At 32.4% G+C, this 23,017-nt stretch overlaps 1 protein-coding gene across 13 annotated transcripts in view; it reads right to left on the reverse strand.

Annotated features, from left to right (window-relative positions):
- The window catches only part of LOC123523940 (uncharacterized), a 91,786-nt gene that overhangs the window by 42,318 nt on the left and 26,451 nt on the right, over window positions 1–23,017 (reverse strand). For 4 of the 13 annotated variants that reach the window (XM_053539383.1, XM_053539381.1, XM_053539387.1 and 1 more), the window contains 35 exons: window positions 22,567–22,680; window positions 22,184–22,297; window positions 19,347–19,460; window positions 18,986–19,099; window positions 18,500–18,613; window positions 18,126–18,239; window positions 17,616–17,729; window positions 17,240–17,353; window positions 16,728–16,841; window positions 16,504–16,617; window positions 15,995–16,108; window positions 15,619–15,732; window positions 15,107–15,220; window positions 14,883–14,996; window positions 14,378–14,491; window positions 13,989–14,102; window positions 13,475–13,588; window positions 13,103–13,216; window positions 12,600–12,713; window positions 12,216–12,329; window positions 11,701–11,814; window positions 11,326–11,439; window positions 10,817–10,930; window positions 10,494–10,607; window positions 9,985–10,098; window positions 9,616–9,729; window positions 8,328–8,441; window positions 7,959–8,072; window positions 3,778–3,891; window positions 3,408–3,521; window positions 2,983–3,096; window positions 2,446–2,559; window positions 2,109–2,222; window positions 1,401–1,514; window positions 560–697 (listed from right to left, as the gene is read on the reverse strand). In XM_053539383.1, the coding sequence (XP_053395358.1) occupies window positions 560–697; window positions 1,401–1,514; window positions 2,109–2,222; window positions 2,446–2,559; window positions 2,983–3,096; window positions 3,408–3,521; window positions 3,778–3,891; window positions 7,959–8,072; window positions 8,328–8,441; window positions 9,616–9,729; window positions 9,985–10,098; window positions 10,494–10,607; window positions 10,817–10,930; window positions 11,326–11,439; window positions 11,701–11,814; window positions 12,216–12,329; window positions 12,600–12,713; window positions 13,103–13,216; window positions 13,475–13,588; window positions 13,989–14,102; window positions 14,378–14,491; window positions 14,883–14,996; window positions 15,107–15,220; window positions 15,619–15,732; window positions 15,995–16,108; window positions 16,504–16,617; window positions 16,728–16,841; window positions 17,240–17,353; window positions 17,616–17,729; window positions 18,126–18,239; window positions 18,500–18,613; window positions 18,986–19,099; window positions 19,347–19,460; window positions 22,184–22,297; window positions 22,567–22,680 (4,014 nt within the window). Of the gene's footprint in view, window positions 1–559; window positions 698–1,400; window positions 1,515–2,108; window positions 2,223–2,445; window positions 2,560–2,982; window positions 3,097–3,407; window positions 3,522–3,777; window positions 3,892–6,555; window positions 6,670–7,958; window positions 8,073–8,327; window positions 8,442–9,615; window positions 9,730–9,984; window positions 10,099–10,493; window positions 10,608–10,816; window positions 10,931–11,325; window positions 11,440–11,700; window positions 11,815–12,215; window positions 12,330–12,599; window positions 12,714–13,102; window positions 13,217–13,474; window positions 13,589–13,988; window positions 14,103–14,377; window positions 14,492–14,882; window positions 14,997–15,106; window positions 15,221–15,618; window positions 15,733–15,994; window positions 16,109–16,503; window positions 16,618–16,727; window positions 16,842–17,239; window positions 17,354–17,615; window positions 17,730–18,125; window positions 18,240–18,499; window positions 18,614–18,985; window positions 19,100–19,346; window positions 19,461–22,183; window positions 22,298–22,566; window positions 22,681–23,017 lie in introns of all 13 variants that reach the window. The other 9 variants (XM_053539386.1, XM_053539384.1, XM_053539388.1 and 6 more) reach the window with 9 other exon arrangements.

Genomic DNA, 23,017 nt, shown 5'->3' on the forward strand with positions numbered 1-23,017 from the left:
GAACACTTTATTAATATTATTTCTTTTTCTTTTGTATAAAGAAGTCCATTAAGTGTCATTTTGTAACAGAATTCCATAATTCCATCTAAGGTATAAAGAATGATGCATAATTCATCACCTCTCATGACCGGAATTATTCAATTTGAGCTTGAATTTATATGATTGGTCGCTAGGTTTTGTTTCGATTAAGATTTTCTTAAATATTTTATTAACCTTCACTGCATCAATATTTATTTGTTGTATGGCAGCCGTAAAAAGCCCCCTCATACGTAAATTTCGGGCTTTTATCATTTCTTGTCCTTTGTATCGTGGAGTCCAGTAATACAAATTTGTTTTAGCGATGCTAGTGGGCTTGAGAGGTGAAGCATATTTTATTTCCTCTCATGAACAGACGCGGCCAAAATGCGTCTGCTATTATTATGTTTGGATGCGTTCTATGTTTTAAAATGTCTTCTTAAAGTGTTAAATTGTGCAGAGTGTTCACGTACCTTCAGTTAAATATGTTATTTTGGATTATTTTATAAAACGAAATAGACAAGTTGAAAGAAAAACTACTTACCTACAGGATTGCAAGTTCTAGCATCCCCTTTGGAGTTCTCATAACCTGTTATACACACGCAGTTGCTTCCGTTACATTCGGCGAACACGAGATTTGCACATACCTCAGATCTTTCTGAACAGTCATCTTCAAGTTCCGCTGCCAATTATATGGTTGACATCCACACTTATTTTATTATTAATTAAAGCACACATAAACAGAATGGATAATTGAACATAGATAAAAGTTCCAATAAACTTTTTTTTTCAAAAGTACATGGCACTCAAAGTTTTATTCATCGCTATCTTAAGCGCAAATCAGGCACTAGATGCCCACGGGCAACATGTCGAGCCCACCTTCTGACCCTTAACTGTGAAATTGATCTTTGAGATAGGAACCTTGGGTTTGCACATGACACTCCGTCACATTGAGTTAAACATTCATACTAAATATAAATAACATTCCTCAATGTATGTCAAAGTTATGGGTCAGACAAGATCTGCAATGACCTTTGACCTCCAACTGTGACCTTGACCTTTGAGATAGGAACCTGGGGTTTGCGCACTCTCACTGAGGTTAACATTCATACCAAATATAAACAAAATTGCTCCATGCATATCAAAGTTATAATCCGGACAAACAAATCCGGACGGACGTACGCACGAACGAACGGATGCACGCACATACACCGAACCACCTCTGTGACAACTATGTAGAGCTCAGCTCCAGTGGGCTCGACAAAAATTGCAAGCTCGAATATAATAATAGTTTATTTCACCTTACGTGCTTTGATTACAGTATTTAAAGTTTACTAGTCATCGAAAAGTAACGAAACTATTGATGGTCAAAGTTAAAGTGTGACCTGGTCGACAAAGCGTGCCGGTAAATCCATCCTTGCATTCACACTTGAATCCATTTACAGTATCAGTACAAGTACCACCAATACCACAAGGAGACGATAAACACTCGTCAACATCTGAAAATAATTTTGAAGTTGTCGAACACTAGGAAACATACTTGCATATTCAATACATTTTTGTACTTTAAGACAGTTGTAACCCTTAAACACACATATATATATACTAACACAATAATTTCAGATGTTAAGATGTCTACAGAACTGATACACATTTAAACATCTTTTCAATATGAATTTACATATAGCTTATAACATGTAAACAGATATCGAGAATACTGTGCAGTAAAATGGGTAATAAGATAAGTGAATCTTTGTGAATATTATTTTATAAACAGATAAAGATTATTAGAAGAAAAAAGTCACTGCATAGCAGTATTCGATATCTGTTTGAAAATTTCAAAAGCTATTTCTTAATTTTCAATAATCATTTGCTAGTAACGAATTACTTATAACAGTTAACTTACCGACAGTATTTCTAGATATTTGTTTGAAAACATTTTTGTTATAGTAGTTTTCGATGCTAGTAACAAGTTAGGAATTAATTTATAGCAAATGGTAATTTCCATTAGCTAGTAACCAATTAATTATCAATTTAAATTAAAATTTTTACTGAATACTATTTCTCGATACCTGTTTAAAACGTTTTATTACCTATTTCGCAATTGTTGCCTTCAAAACCCGGTTTACAGGAACAGTTATAGAAGTTTACATAATCAATACACGTTCCACCGTTCTGACAAGGAGAACTGTCGCATTCGTCAATGTCTGTGAAAGGATAAACAACATAAATTAGAAAAAATGAACACTATGATAAAATCACCGAATAATTGTGAACAATATTTCTTAATCAGTCATATAATTATGAATAAAAGAAATATTACAACATTATTCGATATCTGTTTGAAAGTTTACAATTTCCTAGTAACCTATTACTTATAAATGTAAACATTTTACTGCATATTATTTATTTAGAAAATATGTTTGTTACCTATTTCACAATTGTAGCCTGCATAACCCGGTTCACAGGTACAGTTATAGATGTTTACATAATCATTGCACGTTCCATTATTCTGACATGGATTGCTGTCACACTCATCAATGTCTGTGATATTATGAACAAAATAAATAAGGAAAGATAGACCACAAATTAGGCTTATTGAAACATTTCTAATAATATTTACCTGCAGCCAAATGATTATAAAATCAAAAACATCAACGTATAGTAATGCTTGAGATCAGTTTAAAATATTTCACATTAGCTACTTTACAACATTTTGTCAATAATCATTAGTAATGAATTAATTAAAAAAGTATACATGTTACAGCATACTGTTTCTCAAGCTTTGTTTTGAAACATTTTAATTTCCTATATCACAACAGTCGCCTTTAAATCCCAGTTAACAGGTACAGTTAAAGAAATAAACAGAATTGTTACAGGTTACATCGTTCTGACATGGATTGCTGTCGCAATTCTCAAACTCTATGAATGCTATTTTAGGAGTTATAAATAAACATCTCAGATTACCTATTTCACAATTTACTCCGTCAAATCCAGGACGACAGGTACAATTATAGAAATTGATATAATCATTACACGTTCCATCGTTCTGACATGGAGAGCTGTTGCATTCATCAGTGTCTATGAAAAGATATACAAAACAAATTAGGAAAAATGAACTGTACGTTAAGATCAATGAATCATTCTAAATAATATCTTACAAACAGCTATTGATTACAAAAAGAAATATGTCATTGCATAGAAATTTTCGATATGATATTTGTTTCAAAATTTCATTAACTATTTCATAATTGTCTAGTAATAGTATTCGACATGCGTTTGCACATTTTGCAATAACTATAATTTTATAATGGTACAAATCATTTGCCAGTAACCAATTAACTATAAAAGTAAACTTTAACTGTACGGTATTTGTTAATAAATGTTTGTACCTATTTCACAATTGTTGCCTTCATAACCCGGTTCACAGGTACAGTTATAGAAGTTTACATAATCATTGCAGGTTCCGTTGTTCTGACATGGACTGCTGTCACATTCATCAATATCTATGAAATGATAAACAAAATAAATTAGGAAAGCTGTACAGTATGTTAATATCACTGAAGCATTGTGCATATAATTTTATAAACAGATAATGATTTTAAAAAGAAAAATGTCACGGCAAAGCTTGCTTTCTGTTTGAAATTTTTAAAGTCTATTTCACAAATCTCAATAATCTTTTGCTATGAATCAGTTAGTTATAAAAATTAAATAAAAGCATAGTATTTATTGATATTTCTTTTCAAAACACTTTTCTGTTACCTTTTCCACAACTGTAGCCTTCATAACCAGGTTCACATGTACAGTTGTAGAAGTTTACATTATCATTGCATGTTCCATCGTTCTGACATGGGCTGCTGTCACATTCATCAATGTCTGTGAAATTATGAACAAAATAATGCATGAAAAATAATATCCTATTTCACCATTGTTGCCTTTAAATCTGAGTTAAGGTATTCGAAGATCCCTGATAGTATTTTTTAAAAGATGGCATTTGTTTGGTACATTCTTAAAGTTGACTGTGCTTCGCACTGTGTTGCAAATTTTTAAAAACTTTTACCGTTCCATTTTTTATAAATTTTGTATAATTTATGGTATTTCCTCAAGCTTCAGTAGAGACAAATTTCAAAGTGATGGCCTCTATCCAAAACGTTGGCAGAGATTTCATTATACCATTATTTTTAAAAAAGAAACACCAAACTATTGGTAAACAATTATAAAACATAAAATAAAACTGTCAGTATCATTTTTTCTAGGGTGCCTCAAGTAAACGGATTTAATGAGACAGTATTCTAACTCCAACTTTGATAAATTAAGGTCGAATCCTGTGGGTCTGTTTTGAATTTTGCTCACTTTATTCAAAAATAACCTTGGGGTGGAAGTAAAACCTACCTACATTTCATGTTATCTAAAGAATGAAGGCTAAAAAGAGAACTTTTACCACAATGTAACTCAGTATTTTAAAAATTTCTTACTCTGCTCCTTCTGTTTCAGAGGTAAATTCACTTTGAACAGCAAGAAATCGCTTATCAAATGATTTTTTCCACTCTTGTACAATAAATCAATAGTAAGTCTTCAAAGAAGTGAAAACTTACTAGAAAAAAAGGAAAATAAGGGAAAAAATGGTCCCAGAGGGTCTTGATACTACGACATCACCCCCCCCCCCCCCCCCAACCCCTGAAAATTGCATTTAAAGTAGGTTTATGGTAGTAATTGAATACTCTTCAAAAAGGAGGTACTCTATTATGGGCCTAATACCTTAACAGGTACAGTTATATACATTTATAATAATCATTACAAGCAGGATGGAGTTATGTTTCTTGATGTACATAGTCAGCGTATGATGGTGAACACCTGTTGCAAGTTTCAAAGCAATAGCTTGAATAGTTTAGGAGAAAAGTTGATACAAACATAAAACTTAACCAATGAATCTGATATTTTCTAAGTCCAAAAGGGGCCATAAGTCTTGCAAAAAGCAGGACAGAGTTATGTTTCTTGCTGTACATGGTCAGCTTATGATGGTGAACAAGTGTTGCAAGTTTTAAAGCAATAGCTTTGATAGTTTAGGAGAAAAGCTAACCTAAACATAAAACTTAACCAAGAAAACTGATTTTCTAAGTCTAAAAGGGGCAATAATTCTTGCAAAAAGCAGGATGGAGTTATGTTTCTTGATGTACAGGGTCAGCTTATGATGGTGAACAAGTGTTGCAAGTTTTAAAGCAATAGCTTTGATAGTTTAGGAGAAAAGTTGACCTAAACATAAAACTTAACCAAGAAATCTGACATTTTCTAAGTACAAAAGGGGCAATAATTCTTGCAAAAAGCAGGATGGAGTTATGTTTCTTGCTGTACAGGGCCAGCTTATGATGGTGAACAAGTGTTCCAAGTTTCAAAGCAATAGCTTTGATAGTTTAGGAGAAAAGCTGACCTAAACATAAAACTTAACCTGGCAACGCCGATGCCGACGCTGACACCGAAGCAAAAGCTTTGATAGTTTATGTGAAAAGCTGACTTAAACATATTACTCAACCAAGAAAACTTATTTTCTAAGTCCAAAAGGGGCAATAATTCTTGAAAAAAAGCAGGATGAAGTTATGTTTCTTAATGTACAGGGTCAGCTTATGATGGTGAACAAGTGTTGCAAGTTTCAAAGCAATAGCTTTGATAGTTTAAGAGAAAAAGTTGACCTAAACATAAAACTTAACCAAGAAATCTGATATTTTCTAAGTCCAAATGCAGCCATAAATCTTGCAAAAAGCAGGATGGAGTTATGATTCTTGCTGTACAGGGTCAGCTTATAATGGTGAACAAGTGTTGCAAGTTTTAAAGCAATAGCTTTGATAGTTTAGGAGAAAAGCTGACCTAAACATAAAACTTAACCAAGAAAACTGATTTTCTAAGTCTAAAAGGGGCAATAATTCTTGCAAAAAGCAGGATGGAGTTATGTTTCTTGATGTACAGGGTCAGCTTATGATGATGAACAAGTGTTGCAAGATACAAAGCAATAGCTTTGATAGTTTAGGAGAAAAAGTTGACCTAAACATAAAACTTAACCAAGAAATCTGACATTTTCTAAGTACAAAAGGGGCCATAAATCTTGCAAAAAGCAGGATGGAGTTATGTTTCTTGCTGTACAGGGCCAGCTTATGATGGTGAACAAGTGTTCCAAGTTTCAAAGCAATAGCTTTGATAGTTTAGGAGAAAAGCTGACCTAAACATAAAACTTAACCTGGCAACGCCGATGCCGACGCCGACGCCGATCAAGTGATGACAATAACTCATCATTTTTTTTTTTCAAAAAAACAGATGAGCTAAAAATGAACAATATGTTAAGGTTAGCGAATCAGTGAGATTAAAATTTCACGAGGAGTCAAATGATTCTTAAAGAAAACTGTGTCACTGGATAATAGTTTTCGATATCTGTTTGGAAAATTTCACATCATCTATTTCAAAATTGTCAATAATCGTTTGTTAGTAACCAATTTCAAGTAGATATTTTCAATATACTATTTCTCAATATTTGTTTCAAAACATTTTTACCTATTTCACAATTGTTGCCTTCAAAACCCGCTTGACAGGTACAGTTATAGAAGTTGACATAATCATTGCACGTTCCACCGTTTTGACATGGAGTGCTGTCGCATTCATCAATGTCTGAGAAATAATAAACAAAATAAATTAGAAAAAGTGAGCAATAAGATCGCTGAATCTTTGTGAACATTATTTTATAAACAGATAATGATTATAAGAAGAAAAAAGACACTGCATAGCAGTATTTGATATCTGTTCAAAATTTCAAAACCTATTACTTAATTCTAAATAATCATTTGCTAGTAATGAATTAGTTATAAAAGTTAACTTACCGACAGTTTTTCTAGATACTTGTTTGAAAACATTTTTGTTATAATAGTTTTTGATGTCTGTTTGGCACAATTCCCACAACTTATTTGACAATATTCATTTCCATTAGCTAGTAACCAATTAATTATCAATTTAAAGTAAAGCTTTTACAGAATACTATTTCTCGATGTCTGTTTAAAACGTTGTTTTACCTATTTCACAATTGTTGCCTTCAAACCCCGTTTGACAGGTACAGTTATAAAAGTTTACATAATCATTGCACGTTCCACCGTTCTGACATGGATTGCTGTCACATTCAGCAATGTCTGCGAAATAATAAACAAAATAAATTTGGAAAATAAGCAATAAGTTAAGATCACTGAATCATTAAGAAAAAAAAATTATAACCAGATAGTGATAAATAAAAAGAAAAAAGTCACTGCATTATTCAATATCTGCTTGAAAATTTCAAAACCTATTTCACAATTATCAAAATCATTTGCTAGTAACCATTTCGTTATGAAGTTAATTTACTGCAGAGTATTTCTAGATAATATTTTAGAAGACAAAATATTAATTATTTCACAATTGTAGCCTTCATAACCCGTTTTACAGGTACAGTTATAGAAGTCAACATAAGCAAGTTCCATCGTTCCGGCATGGACTGCTGTCACATTCATCAATGTGAAATTATGATGAAAACAATATGAAAATAAACAATAAGTTAAGCTTATTGAATCATTGCAAATGTCGCTGTATAGTAATATTCGCGTTAAGTTTTTAAATATTTCATCGGCTATTTTACAATTGTCAGTAACAATTTGCTAGCAATAAATTTGTTTAACAGTAAACATAACTTTATATTTTGTCTCGAGTTCTGTTTAAAAACATTTGAATTTCCTATTTCACAACTGCAGCCTATAAATTCTATTTAAAGGGTACACATATAGAAATTAACATAATCATTACAGTCTCCATCGCTTTACTGACATATTTGCCAACCTCTATCAAATGATAAATGCAAATACAGAAAAGAACTCTAAATTGAGATATATCTATCTCTATGTATACTTTTAGGACTCTTTGAAAACATTTTATATTACCTATTTCACAATTTCCTCCGTTAAATCCAGGATGACAGGTGCAGTTATAGAAATCTATATAATCATTACACGTTCCATCGTTCTGACATGGAGAGCTGTCGCATTCATCAATGTCTGGGAAATAGCAATAAAAATGAAAAATATGATAAGGACAGCGGATCAATGAGATTAACATTCTGCGATTAGACAAATGATTCTTAAAAGATATGTGTCACTGGATAATAGTTTTCGATATCTGTTTGGAACATTTCACAAAAGCTGTTTCAAAATTGTCAATAAACATTAGTGAGTAACCAATAAGAAATAAATGTAAAGTAACAACTTAACTGAATTTTATTCCTCGATTTCTGTTTCAAAACATTTTATTACCTATTTCACAATTCTTGCCTCCAAAACCCGGTAAACAGGTACAGTTATAGAAGTTTACATAATCATTGCACGTTCCACCGTTCTTACATGGAGTGCTGTCGCATTCAGCAATGTCTGCGAAATGATAAACAAAATAAATGTGGAAAATGAACAATAAGTTACGATCACTGAATCACTGTGAAAATTATTTTATAAACAGATAATGATTATAAAAAGAAAAATGTCTCAGCATAGCAGTATTAGATCGCCGTTTGAAACTTTTAAAACCTATTTCACAATTCTCAACAATCATTTGCTAGTAACCAATTAGTTATAAAGTTAACTTACTGCATAGTATCTATCGACATCGGTTTAGAAAACAGTTGTTACCTATTTCACAATAGCTATAATTTTACAGTTGTGCACAATCATTTGCTAGTAACCGATTACTCATAAAAGGTAAAATTCGAACTGTATTTCTCGATATATGTTTGTACCTGTTTCACAATTGTAGTCTTTATAACCCGGTTCACAAGTACAGTTATAGAAGTTTACATAATTAATGCATGTTCCTTCGTTCTGACATGGATTGCTGTCACATTCATCAATGTATGTGAAATTATGAACAAAATAAATCATAAAAAGCTAAGCTTATAGAATAGTTGCGAATAATATTTTATCGACAGCAAAATGATTATAAAATCCAAAATATTACTGTATGGTAATATTCGCGATGACTTTTAAATATTTCACGTTAGCTATTTTACGATTGTCAATAACCATTATTTTGTTAGTAATACTAATTTTGTAAATTAGTTAAAAAGTAAACATGTCAAAGCATACTGTTTCTCGAGGTCTGTTTGAAAGCATATTGACTTCCTACTTCATAACTGTCGCTTTAAATCCGAGTTGAATGGTACATTTATAGAAATTTAAATAATCATAACAGGTTCCATCGTTTTGACATTGATTGCTGATAAATTTGCCAGTTTCTGCTAACCTTTAGCCTGCTAGTGACAAGTATCTTTGCGACCAGTGCAGACCAAGATCTGCCTGCACACCCGTGAAGGCTGATCATGGGCTGCATTCTTCGCTCTTCAGTCAGTACATTTTCAGTCAACACCCTTCGATTAATAAATGGTATTTCTAAAATTGAATGATGGACGAATCAATTTTAGAAAGTTAGCAGGCTAAAGGCTAAATAATGAATACTAGTACAAAATTGATTACTAAACTGAGATATTTCTCCTTTTATGAATGCTATTTTAGGAGATATATTTGATACCTCTTTGAAAACATCTCATATTACCTATTTCACAATTTCCTCCGTTAAATCCAGGTTGACAGGTACAGTTATAGAAATTTATATAATCATTACACATTCCATCGTTCTGACATGGAGAGCTGTCGCATTCGTCAGTGTCTGTGAAATGACGATATAAGCAAAAAATGAAAAATATGTTAAGGTTAGTGAATCAGTGAGATTAATAATTTGTCACATGATTCTTAAAGGACTTTGTGTCACAGGACAGTAGTTTTTGATATCTGTTTGGAACATTTCACATCAGCTATTTCAAAATTGTCAATAATCATTTCTTATTAACCAAATAGTTATAAATTTCATGTAAATATTTTCAAAATAGTCTTTCTTAATATCTCTTTCAAAGTATTTTAATACCTATTTCACAGTTGTTGCCTTCAAAACCCGGTCGACATGTACAGTTATGGAAGTTTATATAATCATTGCAAGTTCCACCGTTCTGACATGGATTGCTGTCGCATTCATCAATGTCTGTGAAATGATAAACAAAATATATTAGGAAAAATGATCACTGAATCATTGTGAATACTATTTTACAAACAGCTAATGATTATAGAAAGAAATATGTCATTGCATAGCAGTATTCGATATCTGTTTGAATCTCACACTAGCTATCTCGGAATTCTCAACAATCATTTTCTAGTAAAAAATAGCTATAAAAGTAAACATGTTACTGCATATTGTTTCTCAAGATCTGCTTGAAAACAATTTTATTACCTACCTTACAATTGTCTATTAGTAGTATTCAATATCTATTGCACATTTCACAATAGCTATAATTTTACAGTTGTGCACAATCATTTGCTTGTAACCGATTACTCATAAAAGGTAAACTTCGAACTGTATTTCTCGATATATGTTTGTACCTGTTTCACAATTGTAGCCTTCATAACCCGGTTCACAAGTACAGTTATAGAAGTTTACATGATCGTTGCAGGTTCCATCGTTCTGACATGGATTGCTGTCACATTCATTAATGTCTGTGAAATTATGAACATAATAAATAAGGAAAACTTAACAATAAATTAAGCTGATTGAATCATTGAGAATGATATTTTACCAGTTATCACTTTCAAACATTTCACATTTAATTTATTTATTTTACAATTGTCAAGTAAAAATTAATTATAAAAGTAAACATCTTTCTGCGTTCCATTTCTCGAGATCTGTTTTAAAACGTTTTTGTTACCTTGTTCACAATTGTAGCCTTCAAAACCCAATTGACAGGTACAGTTATAGATGTTTACATAATTATTACATGTTCCATCGTTCTGACATGGATTGCTGTCACATTCATCAATATCTGCGAATTGATGAATCAAATTAGCAAAATTGAACAATACTAGTAAGTTTAGATCCCTTATTCACTGTGAATACTCTATTTACGAGCATCCCAATTATGATACAAGCAAATATGTTAGATTCTCTTTAAAAGCAATTAACATAACTTATTTCACAACTGCCTCCTTTGTATCCCGTCTGCCAAGTACAATTAATGACATTTTCATAATCATTAAACGTTCCACCGCCCTGACATGAAGTGCTGTCACATTTACCTATGTCTGTAAAATGATAAACAAAAGAAACATATACGCCAAAAATGCCCAGTGAACCAATTTCTATTTTCTGATTGTGAAATAAGCCAAAAATATATAAGTGAGTACTTTACTTCATAGTATTTCTCGTCATTGCTATTACCTATTTCGCAATTATCGCTTTCATACCCCGGTCGACAGGTACAGTTATAGAAGTTTACAGAATCAGTGCAGGTTCCATCATTTTGACAGGGATCACTGACGCATTCATCAATGTCTGTGAAATGATAAACAAAACAAATTTAAAAAAAATAGATCAATTATATAAGAGCATCAAGGCATTTTGAATAATAGTGTGCGAGTAATCAATTGACCATAAAAGCAAAACTGTTATTGCATGGTAGGGTTAGATGTCTGTTTGAACATAAATCACATACACTATTTCACAATTGTGAATAATCATTTGATATCAACCAATTAGTTAGGAAAATAAACATTTTACAGTGCAGTAATTCTGTTTGAAAACAGATTTTATTACCTATTTCACAACTATCGCCTTCAAATCCCGCTTGACAGGTACAGTTATAGAAATTTACATAATCATTGCACGTTCCACCGTTCCGACATGGATTGCTGTCGCATTCATCAATGTCTGTGAAATGTTAAACAAAATATATTAGGAAAAATGATCACTGAATCATTGTGAATACTATTTTACAAACAGCTAATGATTATAGATGGAAATATGTCATTGCATAGCAGTATTTGATATCTATTTGAATCTCACACTAGCTATCACGGAATTCTCAACAATCATTTTCTAGTACCAAATTAGTTATAAAAGTAAACATGTTGCTGCATATTGTTTCTCAAGACCAGCTTGAAAACAATTTTATTACCTATTTTACAATTGTCTATTTATAGTTTTTAATATCTGTTCACACATTTCACAATTACTCTGATTTTACAGTTGAGTCCAATCATTTGCTTGTAACCGATTACTCATAAAAGTAAACTTCTAACTGTATGGTATTTCTCGATATATGTTTGTACCTGTTTCACAACTGTAGCCATCATAACCCGGTTCACAAGTACAGTTATAGAGGTTTACATGATCATTGCAAGTTCCATCGTTCTGACATGGATTGCTGTCACATTCATTAATGTCTGTGAAATTATGAACATAATAAATTAGGAAAAATTAACAAAACTTTAAGCTGATTGAACCGTTGAGAACGATATTTTACCAGCAGCAAAATGTATATAAAATCAAAATTGTCACTGCATGGTAATATTCGTTATCACTTTGAAAATTTCTCATTAGATATCTTACAGTTGTCAACAGTCATTTGCTAGTAATAAATTAATTACATGTATAAAAGTAAACATCTTTCTGCATTCCATTTCTTGAGATCTGTTTTAAAACGTTTTCGTTACCTTTTTCACAATTGTAGCCTTCAAAACCTGGTTGACAGGTACAGTTATAGATGTTTACATAATCATTACATGTTCCATCGTTCTGACATGGATTGCTGTCACATTCATCAATATCTGCGAATTGATAAATCAAGTTAGCAAAATTGAACAATACTAGTAAGTTTAGATCCCTTATTCACTGTGAATACTCTTTTTACGAGCAGCCCAATTATGATACAAGCAAATATGTTAGATGCTCTTTAAAAGCAATTCACATAACGTATTTCACAACTGCCTCCTTTGTATCCCGGCTGCCAAGTACAATTAATGATTTTTTTATATTCATTGCACGTTCCACCGCTCGGACACGAAGTGCTGTCACATTCACCCATGTCTGTAAAATGATAAAACAAACATTTTCGCCTAAAATGCCCAGTGAACTAATTTCTATTTCCTGATTGTGAAATAAGCCACAAATATATGTGATTACTTTACTACATAGTATTTCTCGTCATTGCTATTACCTATTTCGCAATTATAGCCTTCATACCCCGGTCGACAGGTACAGTTATAGAAGTTTACAGAATCAGTGCAGGTTCCATCATTTTGACAGGGATCACTGACGCATTCATCAATGTCTGTGGAATGATAAACAAAACAAATTTAAAAAAATAGATCAATTATAAGAGCATTAAGTCATTTTGAATAATATTGTGCGAGTAACCAAATGACCATAAATACAAAAATATTATTGCATGGTAGTATTAGATATCTGTTTGAACATTAATCACATAAACTATTTCACAACTGTGAATAATCATTTGATATCAACCTATTAGTTAGGAAAATAAACATTTTACAGTGTAGTAATTCTGTTTGAAAACAGTTTTCATTACCTATTTCACAACTATCGCCTTCAAATCCCGCTTGACAGGTACAGTTATAGAAATTTACATAATCATTGCACGTTCCATCATTCTGACATGGATTGCTGTCGCATTCACCAATGTCTGTGAAATGATAAACAAAATATATTAGGAAAATGATCACTGAATCATTGTGAATACTATTTTACAAACAGCTAATGATTACAGAAAGAAATATGTCATTGCATAGCAGTATTCGATATCTGTTTGAATCTCACACTAGCTATCTCGGAATTCTCAACAATAACTTTCTAGTACCAAATTAGTTATAAAAGTAAATATGTTACTGCATATTGTATCTCAAGATCTGCTTGCAAACAATTTTATTACCTATTGTACAAGTGTCTATTAATGGCATTTAATATCTGTTTGCACATTTCACAATTACTCTGATTTTACAGTTGAGTCCAATCATTTGCTTGTAACCGATTACTCATAAAAATAAACTTCTAACTGTATGGTATTTCTCGATATATGTTTGTACCTGTTTCACAACTGTAGCCTTCATAACCCGGTACACAAGTACAGTTATAGAAGTTCACATGATCATTGCAGGTTCCATCGTTCTGACATGGATTGCTGTCACATTCATTAATGTCTGTGAAATTGTGAACATAATAAATTAGGAAAAATTAACAATAAATTAAGTTGATTGAATCATTGGGAATGATATATTTCCAGTAGCCAAATGTTTATAAAAATCAAAAAAGTCACTGCATGGTAATATTCGTTATCACTTTGAAACATTTCACATTAGTTATTTTACAACTGTCAACAGTCATTTGCTAGTAATAAATTAATTATAAAAGTTATGAAAGTAAACATCTTTCTGCTTTCCATTTCTTAAGATCTGTTTTAAAACGTTTTTGTTACCTTGTTCGCAATTGTAGCCTTCAAATCCTGGTTGACAGGTACAGTTATAGATGTTTACATAATCATTACATGTTCCATCGTTCTGACATGGACTGCTGTCACATTCATCAATATCTGCGAATTGATAAATCGGATTAGCAAAAATGAACAATACTAGTAAGTTTAGATCCCTTAGTCACTGTCAATTCTCTTTTTACGAGCAGCCCAATTATGAAACAAGCAAATATATTAGATTCTTTTTAAAAGAAATCCACATAACTTATTTCACAACTATCTCCTTTGTATCACGGTGCCAAGTACAATTAATAAAATTTCCATAATCATTACACGTTACACCGCTCTAACATGAAGTGCTGTATTCATCTATGTCTGTTAAATGATGAACAAAAGAAACATATACGCCAAAATGCCCGGTGAAATAATTTCTATTTCCTGATTGTGAAATAAGCCAAAAAATATATAAGTGAATATTTTACTTCATAGTATTTCTCGTCGTTGCTATTACCTATTTCGCAATTATCGCCTTCATACCCCGGTCGACAGGTACAGTTATAGAAGTTTACAGAATCAATGCAGGTTCCATCATTTTGACATGGATCGCTGACGCATTCATCAATGTCTGTGGAATGATAAACAAGAATTGTGAATAATCTTTTGATATCAACCAATTAGTTAGGAAAATAAACATTTTACAGTGTAGTAAATCTGTATGAAAACAGTTTTCATTACCTATTTCACAACCATCGCCTTCAAACCCCGCTTGACAGGTACAGTTATAGAAATTTACATAATCTTTGCACGTTCCATCATTCTGACATGGATTGCTGTCGCATTCATCAATGTCTGTGAAATGATAAACAAAATATATTAGGAAAAATGATCATTGAATCATTGTAAATACTATTTTACAAACAGCTTATGATTATAGAAAGAAATATGTCATTGCATAGCAGTATTCGATATCTGTTTGAATCTCACACTAGCTATCTCGGAATTCTCAACAATCATTTTCTATACCAAATTAGTTATAAAAGTAAACATCTTACTGCTTATTGTTTCCCAAGACCTGCTTGAAAACAATTTTATTACCTATTTTACAATTGTCTATTAATGGCATTTAATATCTATTTGCACATTTCACAATTGCTCTAATTTTACTGTTGTGCCAATCATTTGCTAGTAACCGATTACTCATAAAAGTAAACTTCTAACTGTATGGTATTTCTCGTATATGTTTGTACCTGTTTCACAACTGTAGCCTTCATAACCCGGTTCACAAGTACAGTTATAGAAGTTTACATGATCACTGCAGGTTCCATCGTTCTGACATGGATTGCTGTCACATTCATTAATGTCTGTGAAATTATGAACATAATAAATTAGGAAAAATTAACAATAAATTAAGCTGATTGAATCATTGAGAATGATATATTACCAGCAGCCAAATGTTTATAAAATCAAAAATGTCACTGCATGGTAATATTCGTTATCACTTTGAATCATTTCACATTAGTTATTTTACAATTGTCAACAGTCATTTGCTAGTAATAGATTAATTATAAAAGTAAACTTTCTGCATTCCTTTTCTTGAGATCTGTTTTAAAACGTTTCTGTTACCTTGTTCACAATTGTAGCCTTCAGATCCTGGCTGACAGGTACAGTTATAGATGTTTACATAATCATTACATGTTCCATCGTTCTGACATGGACTGCTGTCACATTCATTAATATCTGCGGATTGATAAATCAAATTGGAAACAATGAACAATACTAGTAAGTTTTGATCCCTTAGTCACTGTCAATATTCTTTTTACGAGCAGCCCAATTTTGATAAAAGCAAATATGTTAGGTTCTTTTTAAAAGCAATTAACATAACTTATTTCACAACTATCTCCATTGTATCGCGGCTGCCAAGTACAATTAATGAAATTTTCATAATCACTACACGTTCCACTGCTCTGACATGAAGTGCTGTCACATTCATCTATGTCTGTTAAATGATGAACAAAAGAAACATATACGCCAAAATGCCCGGTGAAATAATTTCTATTTCCTGATTGTGAAATAAGCCAAAAAATATATCAGTGAATATTTTACTTCATAGTATTTCTCGTCGTTGCTATTACCTATTTCGCAATTATCGCCTTCATACCCCGGTCGACAGGTACAGTTATAGAAGTTTACAGAATCAATGCAGGTTCCATCATTTTGACATGGATCGCTGACGCATTCATCAATGTCTGTGGAATGATAAACAAGAATTGTGAATAATCTTTTGATATCAACCAATTAGTTAGGAAATATAACATTTTACAGTGTAGTAAATCTGTATGAAAACAGTTTTCATTACCTATTTCACAACCATCGCCTTCAATCCCCGCTTGACAGGTACAGTTATAGAAATTTACATAATCTTTGCACGTTCCATCATTCTGACATGGATTGCTGTCGCATTCATCAATGTCTGTGAAATGATAAACAAAATATATTAGGAAAAATGATCATTGAATCATTGTAAATACTATTTTACAAACAGCTTATGATTATAGAAATAAATATGTCATTGCATAGCAGTATTCGATATCTGTTTGAATCTCACACTAGCTATCTCGGAATTCTCAACAATCATTTTCTATACCAAATTAGTTATAAAAGTAAACATCTTACTGCTTATTGTTTCCCAAGACCTGCTTGAAAACAATTTTATTACCTATTTTACAATTGTCTATTAATGGCATTTAATATCTATTTGCACATTTCACAATTGCTCTAATTTTACTGTTGTGCCAATCATTTGCTAGTAACCGATTACTCATAAAAGTAAACTTCTAACTGTATGGTATTTCTCGTATATGTTTGTACCTGTTTCACAACTGTAGCCTTCATAACCCGGTTCACAAGTACAGTTATAGAAGTTTACATGATCACTGCAGGTTCCATCGTTCTGACATGGATTGCTGTCACATTCATTAATGTCTGTGAAATTATGAACATAATAAATTAGGAAAAATTAACAATTAATTAAGCTGATTGAATCACTGAGAATGATATATTTCCAGCAGCCAAATGTTTATAAAATCAAAAATGTCACTGCATGGTAATATTCGTTATCACTTTGAATCATTTCACATTAGTTATTTTACAATTGTCAACAGTCATTTGCTAGTAATAGATTAATTATAAAAGTAAACTTTCTGCATTCCTTTTCTTGAGATCTGTTTTAAAACGTTTCTGTTACCTTGTTCACAATTGTAGCCTTCAAATCCTGGCTGACAGGTACAGTTATAGATGTTTACATAATCATTACATGTTCCATCGTTCTGACATGGACTGCTGTCACATTCATTAATATCTGCGGATTGATAAATCAAATTGGAAAAAAATGAACAATACTAGTAAGTTTAGATCCCTTAGTCACTGTGAATATTCTTTTTACGAGCAGCCCAATTTTGATAAAAGCAAATATGTTAGGTTCTTTTTAAAAGCAATTAACATAACTTATTTCACAACTATCTCCATTGTATCGCGGCTGCCAAGTACAATTAATGAAATTTTCATATTCATTGCACGTTCCACCGCTCTGACATGAAGTGCTGTCACATTCACCCATGTCTGTAAAAAGATAAACAAAAGAAACATTTTCGCCAAAAATGCCCAGTGAACTAATTTCTATTTCCTGATTTGAAATAAGCCAAACAATATATAAGTGAATACTTTACTACATAGTATTTCTCGTCATTGCTATTACCTATTTCACAATTATCGCCTTCATACCCCGGTCGACAGGTACAGTTATAGAAGTTTACAGAATCAGTGCAGGTTCCATCATTTTGACAGGGATCGCTGACGCATTCATCAATGTCTGTGGAATGAAAAACAAAACAAATTAAGAAAAATAGATCAATTATATAAGAGCATTAAGTCATTTTGAATAATAGTGTGCGAGTAACCAATTGACCATCAAAGCAAAAATGTTATTGCATGGTAGTATTAGATATCTGTTTGAACATAAATCACATAAACTATTTCACAATTGTGAATAATCATTTGATATTAACCTATTAGTTAGGAAAATAAACGTTTTACAGTGTAGTAATTCTGTTTGAAAACAGTTTTCATTACCTATTTCACAACTATCGCCTTCAAATCCCGCTTGACAGGTACAGTTATAGAAATTTACATAATCATTGCACGTTCCACCGTTCTGACATGGATTACTGTCGCATTCACCAATGTCTGTGAAATGATAAACAAAATATATTAGGAAAAATTATCACTGAATCATTGTGAATACTATTTTATGTCATTGCATAGCAGTATTCGATATCTGTTTGAATCTCACACTAGCTATCTCGGAATTCTCTACAATCATTTTCTAGTACCAAATTAGTTATAAAAGTAAATATGTTACTGCATATTGTATCTCAAGATCTGCTTGCAAACAATTTTATTACCTATTTTACAAGTGTCTATTAATAGTATTTAATATCTGTTTGCACATTTCACAATTACTCTGATTTTACAGTTGCGCACAATCATTTGCTAGTAACCGATTACTTATAAAAGTAAACTTCTAACTGTATGGTATTTCTCGATATATGTTTGTACCTGTTTCACAATTGTAGCCTTCATAACCCGGTTCACAAGTACAGTTATAGAAGTTTACATGATCATTGCAGGTTCCATCGTTCTGACATGGATTGCTGTCACATTCATTAATGTCTGTGAAATTATGAACATAATAAATTAGGAAAATTAAGCTGACTGAATCATTGAGAATGATATATCACCAACAGCCAAATGTTTAAAAAAATGTCACTGCATGGTAATATTCGTTATCACTTTGAAACATTTCACATTAGTTAATTTACAATTGTCAACAGTCATTTGCTAGTAATAAATTAATTATAAAAGTAAACGTCTTTCTGCATTCAATTTCTTCAGATCTGTTTTAAAACGTGTTTGTTACCTTGTTCACAATTGTAGCCTTCAAATCCTGGTTGACAGGTACAGTTATAGATGTTTACATAATCATTACATGCTCCATCGTTCTGACATGGACTGCTGTCACATTCATCAATATCTGCGAATTGATAAATCAGATTAGCAAAAATGAACAATGCTAGTAAGTTTAGATCCCTTAGTCACTGTGAATTTTCTTTTTACGAGCAGCCCAATATGACACAAGCAAATATGTTAGATTCTCTTTAAAAGAAATTCACATAACTTATTTCACAACTGCCTCCTTTGTATCCCGGCTACCAAGTACAATTAATGAAATTTTCATAATCATTACACGTTCCACCGCTCTAACATGAAGTGCTGTCACATTCATCTATGTCTGTTAAATGATAAACGAAAGAAACATATACTGCATAGTGGGATATATTCACGGCGCCAAATGTTTGCGTTTATTAAAGAGTTTTGAATTCAACGTGTCTTGATTTCGCGTAAACTACTTCGATCGCGAATTATAAACCTTGGTTGTAAACAAATAAAAAGGGAGGCCACTCCCTAGATATGCTAATATTAACAAACACGCAAATAAGTCTGTCGTTGTCGTCTGAATATAGACGCATACAGAATATAATACTAGTAATAATTCAACGTTTGTGCAAAATTTAGTTCTGTAATGCATTGAAATAATCCCACCAATGTTTTACTAATATTTAATCACGTATCGAAACACATGTTAAGTAGCTCCTTACGAGGTACTCATATAAACACCGTGTTTATATTTAATTCAGAATTACAATGATAATAAATAAAAATAAAAGTATCTCACCGCGTCTGCTAAGCTTATAATTTGACTGTTTCAATACAGGTGACAAGTTGTACACATACAATTTCCAGTTTTTTCATGAACATGTTTGTGTTTAAACTTTTGTCACATTTGGTTCTTGTGTTCTTGGTGTTACGTGTATTCTAGTCTATGAAAATGTCGGATATTATGTAAAACTATAATGCGAAAATAGCTGCATAAAGGAAAGTGCGGTATTAAAAGGCCGCCTTTAATAATTTTGCCGGTGTAATGAAGTATTTCGACCCCCATAGAATAACGACCCCCCCCCCCCCGGTCATTATTCTATAGAAAAATGTGACTCCTTTCCTGTAAAATATTGACTCCCCTTATAAAAACTGACTCCCTTTGAAAACTCTATAGAATAACGCCCCCCCCCCCCCCCCACCCCCCGGTCATTATTCTATAGAAAAACTGACCCCTCCAAGTAAAATACTGACTCCCTAAAGATGACTCCCTTCGAATCTCATAGAATAACGACCCCGGTTATTATTCTATAGAAAAAGTTACTCCTTCCATGTAAAATACTCACTGCCGAAATTACTACATTCGAACTCTCATACAATATCGATTCCCGGACATTATTCTATTTAAAAAAGTTACTATTTCCGTAACCGGCTCCTAAAAAGACTTTCGACGATAATATCTATTAAAAAGTGATCCCCACCAAACCTAACGGACAATTTTACTAGATCTACAAGTCTAATACCCTCCATTGCCAATAGTTAACATTTTGATTGTACTACTACTACTGGTGCCGCTACTTCTATTGCTATTACTACATGTACTTCTTCTTCTTCTACTACTACTACTACAACTGCTACTACTGACACTACTATACCTGCTTCCACTAATACGTCTTGTACATCTACCTCTTCTTCTCCTGCTGCTGTTGTTGCTGTCACTTATTCCTCTGCTGCTGCTGCTGCTGCTACTGCAACTGTCACTACCACTGCCACTATTACTACTACTACTACTTTCTATTGTTGCCGCTACCGTACTTTACTGCCACTGCTAAGTATTGCAACTTCTATTAATACTAAGTTCTATGCTAGCAGTTTCTTGTGCAGTTTTCTTCTGAAGAATTACTTCATACCGAAGTTTGCAGGGATTATTGACACTGGTGTGTTTTGTGAACGTACTGTGAATTGTTATTTTCCTGAAAAAAATGTATACACCAAGATACAGCGTCTAGAAATAGAATCCCTTTTCCCGTTGCGGAATACTCTGATTTCTGTGTCAAGTGATGGTATCTGGGGCTAATGGTCAAACGGAAGGACGGACGGACGGACGGACAAGGGCAAATCTATATGCCCCCCTCCCCCGAGTGGGGGCATAAAATGCAGCAGTTAGGCCTTAGATACATGAGTTATCACTAAATTTGACCAAATGACCGGGGGTCGTTTTTTTATGGGAGTCAATATTCTTCGTGAGGTTCAGTTTACTTCACGTGGTGGAGTCATAGTACTATGATCTGGAGGTAATAATACTATGACCGGGGGGTCACTTTTTTATAGAATAATGACCGGGGGTCATTATTCTATGGGGGTCGCAAAATACTTCATTACACCGGATCCAACGAAATTAAAAATGACGATGAAAGGGCAACTGCAATTATCAAAAATCGATTTGTAAAGTATAACCGCTATTATAAAAATACAATGTTTTTTACTCCTTTATTTCTCATGTGCATAATTTCTATATTTATAGGACTGAAGCAATTATAAAGAGAATAGACGATAAACACTAGATCACCATGTTATTGGCCGTCCTTTGGTGAAATGTGTGTGTTCGCGGTAAAAAAAAATCGCGGTGTTTAGATTTCGCGCTGTCAATGTTGTCCGCGAATATAGCGAAAATAAAACCTCCGCGAATATAACCCGCTATACAGTAGGCCAAAAATGCCCAGTGAACTAATTTCTATTTCCTGATTGTGAAATAAGCCAAAAAATATATAAGTGAATACATGTACTTTACTTCGTAGTATTTCTCGTCATTGCTATTACCTATTTCGCAATTATCGCCTTCATACCCCGGTCGACAGGTACAGTTATAGAAGTTTACAGAATCAGTGCAGGTTCCATCATTTTGACATGGATCGCTGACACATTCATCAATGTCTATGGAATGATAAACAAGACAAATTAAGAAAAATACATCAATTAGATCAATTAGATAAGAGCATTAAGTCATTTTAAACAATAGTGAGTGAGTAACCAAATGACCGTAAAAGCGAAAATGTTATTGCAGGGTGGTATTAGATATCTGTTTAAACAAAAATCACATAAACTATTTCACAATTGTGAATACCCATTTGATATCAACCAATTAGTTAGAAAAATAAACATTTTACAATGTAGTAAATCTGTTTGAAAACAGTTTTTATTACCTATTTCACAACTATCGCCTTCATATCCCGCTTGACAGGTACAGTTATAGAAATTTACATAATCATTGCACGTTCCACCGTTCTGACATGGATTGCTGTCGCATTCATCAATGTCTGTGAAATGATAAACAAAATATATTAGGAAAAATGATCACTGAATCATTCTGAATACTATTTTACAAACAGGTACAGTTATAGAAGTTTACAGAATCAGTGCAGGTTCCATCATTTTGACATGGATCGCTGACGCATTCATCAAAGTCTGTGGAATGATAAACAAGACAAAATAAGAAAAATAGATCAGTTAGATAAGAGCATTAAGTCATTTTAAATAATAGTGAGCGAGTAACCAAATGACCATAAAAGCAAAAATGTTATTGCATGATAGTATTAGATATCTGTTTGAACATAAATCACATAAACTATTTCACAATTGTGAATACCCATTTGA

This window comes from Mercenaria mercenaria, chromosome 3 (assembly GCF_021730395.1).
Source record: "Mercenaria mercenaria strain notata chromosome 3, MADL_Memer_1, whole genome shotgun sequence".
Taxonomy (NCBI): domain Eukaryota; kingdom Metazoa; phylum Mollusca; class Bivalvia; order Venerida; family Veneridae; genus Mercenaria; species Mercenaria mercenaria.